This window comes from Cebus imitator, unplaced genomic scaffold (assembly GCF_001604975.1).
Source record: "Cebus imitator isolate Cc_AM_T3 unplaced genomic scaffold, Cebus_imitator-1.0 Scaffold567, whole genome shotgun sequence".
In the NCBI taxonomy this organism is placed as follows: Eukaryota; Metazoa; Chordata; class Mammalia; order Primates; family Cebidae; genus Cebus; species Cebus imitator.
In genome coordinates this window covers 424856-431582 of record NW_016107882.1, presented here as the reverse complement: position 1 = coordinate 431582, position 6727 = coordinate 424856, and the positions used below count along the sequence as shown (strand labels likewise).

General features: G+C 54.8%; 1 protein-coding gene across 1 annotated transcript in view; it reads right to left on the bottom strand.

The window, feature by feature from the left end:
• The window catches only part of SLC6A3 (solute carrier family 6 member 3), a 52847-nt gene that overhangs the window by 44774 nt on the left and 1346 nt on the right, over positions 1–6727 (bottom strand). The window contains exons 2-3 of the mRNA XM_017515945.2: positions 5052–5380; positions 3343–3474 (exon numbers count right to left, since the gene is read on the bottom strand). Coding sequence (XP_017371434.1) covers positions 3343–3474; positions 5052–5334 — 415 coding nt within the window. The 5' untranslated portion in view covers positions 5335–5380. The remainder of the gene's footprint in view (positions 1–3342; positions 3475–5051; positions 5381–6727) is intronic.

Sequence of the window (6727 nt, the reverse complement as noted above, 5' to 3'; positions counted from 1 at the left end):
GGGACCTGCAGCATTGCTGAGATTAAACCGTTGAAGGTGTCGCTTCTCTAAAGAAGTCCAGCTTTCAAGCTTCGACTCATCCATCCCTTCACGGGTCCAACAGTTCACTTTCTGGGGTTTGTGATTTTCCTTCCTCACCAGGTATGAGGCGGGCGTGAACCAGCTCTTCCTGAGATCTGCCCTCGGGGCCACGAGCCTTTCTTCCCGTGGCCACGCTTCACAGCCATCCTCGGGGACTGGCCTTCAGAATGAAGCCTGCGTGGCATGCGGGATGGTGGGCATGTGTGCTGTGCCACGGAGGAGGTGACTGCCCAGCTTCCCCAGGCTGCACGTTGCGGGGAGCGCAATGAGATGCCGCAGCCGCCAGCCGCATTTCTCCAGAATGAGGCGCCACTGCTCACTCCTACGGAAGTCGAGGCTGTCTATCAGCCCAAGTCACGTTGGTTACCACCACATGGCGCTCTGAAATTCTTAGAAATGGCTTTTTGACGTTTTGTGAACTGCATCATGAAGACCCACGCTGGGAGCTTTGTGGGTGAACCTCCTTTCCGTGTACAGACAGAAGGAAATCAGCTCCTGTCTGCTGACCCACACATCCCTTTTCTTCCTGTGCTCCTCACCCGAATCCTGCATGTGAAGAGGTGGTTTAACTCACCCCAGCACCAGGCTCACTGGCCGGAGTGGGGTGCAGGGCTGTGCGTGTGTACACACTCGTGACAGACTCCAGGGTGGCTCTGGAACATCCGGCAAAGCAGTGTGACGTCACCCCAGCCAGTGCCAGAGCCCGAGGTCATCCCTCCTCGCTGTTTCCCCCACCCCAGTGGGCTGGCCTCCTCCCCGATTCAGTGTCCCAAGGCTCTGAGCACTCGGATGCCCTCCTCCACGGACACGGCACAGGTTCAGCGTCGCCCACAACTGCAGACTCAGGCAGCATCTCCTCCCTGAAATGTGTCCGCGCTGCCGGCCAGGGCCGGGGGACACAGGAAACACATGTGCATCTTGAACCGTTAGCCTGGGTTCCCTGTGACGCCCAGTTTGACCCGCGCACCTGTCTGTCTGGAGGGAGGCTCCTGGGTCTTCCGCTGGCTGCTGCCCTCCTCCACCGGGAAACTGACGACGGGGCAGGGGCGTGTTCCCGGCAATTCTGGTATGGTTTGACCTCTCCCTGCTGATCCTGCCAAGGGGCCGTCTGGCCCTGTGTGTGCCCCCAGCATCTGTCTCTCACTCTGAAGATGTGTGCAGAGTGGGTGTGGGGAGAGAGTCCTCTTTTTGTGGCTCCATTTCAGTGTGGTTCAGTGAATATGGAGCCTAGGAAGAAATTACTGAAGTCTTAAGGTTCACTATGCAGCCCACTAGGAATGAATGTGTCTCACGCCTGGGAAGAGCCATCACGTCTGGCCAGTCTCAGCGTCTCCACGGGTGTAAGGGTGCCTTCTCCTCCCAGAGCCCAACCTCAGCAGCTGTGAAGTGCCATCTGTTCCCTCTCCTAAGGCGGGTCAGTGGCTCGCCTCTGACGGTCCACCCCGACTCACTGGTAACAAGTCTTGGGGCGGTGCTGGGGCTTGGCTGTCTTCTTTAACACCAGCTTTTGTGTGTATCCAGGGATCACATCCAGAACTTCTGTGAGTATCCAGAGACTGACCTTATAGTAGTCATTTTCTTAATGCCAATTTTCTGAGTGATGCCCCTGAGGAAATGCCCGAATCCTCCCTGAACCACCAGCTCCCGAGAGGTGGCTGTACCATGGGGCAAGCGTGGCCTGCGTGTGTGGACTGGGGAGTCAGAAACACCTGGGGTGAAATCCCGCTCTGTTCTGATGGGGAGAACGGGGGAATGACCGCAGCCCTCTGGTCCTCAGCACCTGCATCTCCAACACAGAGACATAGTGTGTGCCCTTCCCAGGGTCTCATGAGGATGGAGTCAGAAACGCCGAGAGAGGGCCTGGTGCTGGGCAGGCTGCCTGTGCTCAGCACGAGTGTGTCCACTTCATGATGCCAGAGCAGGGCACCAGCAGCCGGAAAGGCTCAGTGACAACTAGATGGATCAATAGCTAAGAGACAGATGGATAGGTCGATAGGTGGATGGATGGATGGATACAGCCGTAGATAGACGAATGGATGGATGGATGGATCGATAGGTAGATGGATGGATCAATAGATAATGGATGGATGACGGATACATAGATAGATGAATGGATGAATGGATGGATGGATAGATAAATGGGTAGGTAGATGGATGGATCAATAGATAATGGATGGATGACGGATCTACAGATAAATGAATGGATGGATGGATAGATGGATTGATAGGTAGATGGATGGATCAGTAGATAATGAATGGATGGATAGATGGATGGATGATGGATCCATAGATGAATGGATGGATGGATGGATGAATGGATGAGTGGATGGATGGATTGATAGGTGGATGGATCAATAGATAATAGATGGATGGGTAGATGACAGGTGAAGAGATGATTGACAGATGATAGAGTTATGAATTGTGTCCATCCCCCAAATTCATCTGTTGAAGTTCTAACCCCTCAAACCTCAGAATGTGACCTTATTTAGAAACAAGGTCTCTACGGAGGTAATCAAGTTGAAGTGAGGTCATTAGGGTGGGCCCTAATCCAACAGGACTTGTGACCTCATAAAAAGGGGGAATTTGGTTTCAGAGCTATGTGTAGAAGGCAGCAGTATGAAGAGGCACAGGGAGAAGACAGTCTCCGAGCCAAGGAGAGAGGCTAGAGCAGAGGCTTTCCTGCAGCGTCAGAAGAAATCAATCCACTGACACCTTGATCGTGGACTTCCAGCCTCCAGAACGGTGAGACGATAAATGTGTGCCATTTAAGCCACCCGGTGTGTGTCGTTTGTTACGGCAGCCACAGGAAATTCATAGTGACAGATGATGATGACAGACGGATGGATAGGCAGGTGGGTAGACGGGTAGGTAGATGGATGGGTGAATGATTGATATAAAGATCCATAACAACGATAACAGATAGATGACAGATGATTTGATGAATGGATGGATGGATAATGGATAGATTGCGGATCTATAGATAGACATGTGTTTTATCTTAACTACATTTTAACATCTTGGCAAAGTAACACCATGAATGAATTGCAGGACCGCCTCACCTAGAAGCAAAGGAATGAACTCTCAAGTCCTTGTCATCACAGATCTTTAAAGTGGGACCCAAGTTCAAGTGGCGTGTGCCACGCCTGTGTCTTAGCAAAGCAGGGCGGCATGCTCATGATGGGGCTGGCTGGCTTTGAAAGTTCCAGCGCCACCACCAGAGTCCGCGCTACGCCAGGGTGAAGGGAGGTGCCTGCGTGTTACCTTTCAGTACGGGGCAGATCTTCCAGACACCAGCAGCCCCTTCCCTGTTGAACTGGCCGAGGGCCAGCTCCATGTAGAAAAGTGGCATCCCAGCAATGACCATGAAGAGCAGGTAGGGGACCAGGAAGGCACCTGTGGGGCAGAACAGCGCCTCGAGTTTGGGGCCTTGGAAGGGCCCGTCTCTCCTCATGGAAGCTCGGGCTCCCACCCCAGTCAACCACCCATGTCCTGGCCTGACCCTTTCACCCCACTCTCCAACGGGAAGCCCCCGGCTGGGGCCGACGCGTCCCCAAGCCCGTCCTGCACTGCTGTCAGTGCCTGACACATCCCTCCTGGATCCCCTCAGCATTGTGCACCCCGAGCTGTGATGTCAAACCCAGGAGCGGTGCAGGGAGGCCCTGCACATGCTTGGCGCTGCACTGGATACTGCTCTTTCCCGAGGTTACTCGGGGTGCCCTTCCCTGGCCTGCGTCCCCCGCCTTTGCCCTGATCCTCTTTACCTCTTGAGTTGTGAATCTGTGAGCCCCACTCTGCCGCTGAGCTGAGTGGGCCCTACCGTCCTGTCCCCGGCTTCCAGGGCCCTCAGCGCCTGCCCCCATCGACCCAGTGGCTGAGGGGCTTTGCTGCCTCAGGTGCTGGGAGCCCCTCCAGGGTAGGGCCTAGTTCCTTTGAAACCTGCACCTCCCCATCCCCAGCACAAAGCCTGGGGCCCCCTGGTCTCAGCCTCCTAGATCCCATCTGCTCCCCTGGTCTGACCTGAGTGAGGGAAAGCTTGCCACTCTCTCTCCTGGGGAAGGGGAGGGGGAGGCATGGGGTCCCTCAGCTCTGTCTTTGGGCAACTTCTTGGACCTGCTGAGGCCTCTATCTTCCCCTTTGCTAGGTGGGCATAAAAATGTCAACTTCCTCACAGGCATTCAGTGAGGCTTCCCCCAAAATTCTTTCCCAGGCCTCCCTTCTTAGACCCGCCATAGAAGCCAACCAGGGAGGCCAGGCAGGGAGGCCCAAAGAGGCTCCTGGGAAGGGACCACCTATGTCCTTGGACTTCCCAGGTGGCCCTGCCTCGATCTTAGCCTCTGACTCTGTGGCTGGGTTCTGGGGGGTGCAGGGGGCCTCAACATTAGCCTTCCAGCTCTGTGGCTGGGTTCTGGGGAATGCAGAGGGCCTCAAAATTAGCCTTCTGACTCTGGCTGGGTTCTGGAGGGTGCAGGGAGCCTCAACATTAGCCTTCTGGCTCTGTGGCTGGGTCCTGGAGGGGGCAGGGGGCACAGGCCCGCTCCAGGGGCCTCTTCTGCCACTCCAGGCTCCAGGGCCTCCACACACTTTGCAAAGGCTGCCAAAGTCGGCCAGAGGCTGTTCTTTGGGTCTTCAAGAATTTTCTTTCCAAAGTGAAATAGCCTCTGGAAATAGGAGGCAGAGCCAGGCTGCTCCATGCACCGTCCCACCCCCAACCCCAGCTTCTGTGAGTGCCTCCCTTTCCTGACCTCTGAAATGCCCACATGCGACCAGGCAGCTCCAAGCCCCGCTCTGTGGTTCTGTGACATCCTCCGGGACGATCTGCTCCCACTGCAACCTCTCACCGGGAACCCCATCTTCATGCATGAGAACAGCTTTATCTCGTCCTGGTGCTGCCTTTCCTCAAAGCCCTGCCCGGCTGCCCCCACGGACCCCTGCCTGGCCGGCGGGCCCAGGAAGGCTGAGATGGGACTTACCCCCGCCATTTTTGTAGCACAGGTAGGGGAATCGCCAGACGTTGGCCAGGTCCACAGCGAAGCCAATGACGGAGAGGAGAAAGTCGATCTTCTTGCCCCAGGTCTCCCGATCCTGGGCCTCCACGGGGCTCTGCCGGTTGGTGAGGGTGGAGCTGGTGAGCTGCACTCCATTCTGCTCCTTGACAAGGATGAGCTCCAGCTCCTTCGGGCCCATGGCGTTGGGCTCCTTAGCCGGGGCCACCACGGAAGACATGAGTCCCACAGAGCATTTGCTCTTACTCATGGGCACACCTGGAATCAAGGAATTCTTGTCGCTTGGTCTTCAGCCACTAGGAAAAGCAAACACACAAGAGGAATGCAGCAATTCAGCCGCCAGGGCTAGGGATGTGCCTGGTGTGGAGGGCAGAGCCCCAAGGCATTCACCGGTTTTCCTCTGGGAAGGGGTGGGTGCATTCCCAGTGCCTGAGATGGCACAGCTGGGGCACAGAAACTGGGAGGTGCCAGCTCTCACCACAGAGCTGGGGCACCAGCCCATGGAGGCCTCGAGACCGGCCCTCTGGCTTGCCCTCCTTCCCCTGCACCCTCCTCACTCCTACCAAAGCGCAATGCTGTGTAAGCTCTAGTGCGGCTTTCTAATAACAATACGTGGATATTACCTCTACCTCCCCCCACAGTTCCAGAGAGCAATTTTACAGTCTTCAAAGAGCATTCAATAATGCTTTTGTGACTGTTCGTCTGTATTTTTTCTTTCTTTTTTTTTTTTTTTTTTTTTTTTTTTTTTTTTTTTTTTTTTTTTTTTTTTTTTTTTTTTTTAATGAGATGAAGTCTTGCTCTGTCACTCAGGCTGAAGCATAGTAGTGTGATTACAAGTCACTGCAACCTCAAACTCCTGGGTTCAAGCGATCCTTGCCCCTCAGCCTCCTGAGTAGCTGGGACTACAGGTGTGCACCACAGCGCTGGCTAAGTTTCTTTTTGTGTAATTTTTGGTAAAGACAGGGTCTGACTATGTTGCCCACGCTGGTCTTGAACTCCTGACCTCAAGCGATCCCTGCCTCAGCTTCCCAAAGTGCTGAGATTACCGGCATGAGCCATCAAGCCTGGCCTTATATTGTTTATACTCAGTAATAAAGAGCAAAATTTATGTAACTAAAGTCGGCCACTGTAAAGAAGAATTTAGAACCATCACAACTGTTTCCTCAAAGAGTGCCTGTGCAAGCCACATCCACCCATGTCGGTGGCACCACCCCACCTGAGAGAGCTGGGCAGAGGATGGACACGGCTTCACTGCGGAGACCAGCTCCTGGGCCAGCAGGGCAACCTGAGAAATCCTTTCCAAATGGCTCCATAAAGTCCCCAGCAACAAGGCAGCGCAGGAGAGCAGGAGTCTCTACCCTGCCCCACCAGGGCCACTTCTGGCATTTGGATCCAGCAGCACGTTTCAATCACGCACGTGCACACACACACACTCACACTCACAGACGTGTGCACACACACGGGTCCATGCATATACACACACAGGAGACCACACGAGCACGCACACACACACATACACACACAGGCGTGCACTCATGCACGTGCACACAGGTGCACACACAGGCGACCACACACACAGGCACACACATACACATACACAGGCATGCACTCACGCACGCACGCACACCCACCCACTCACACAC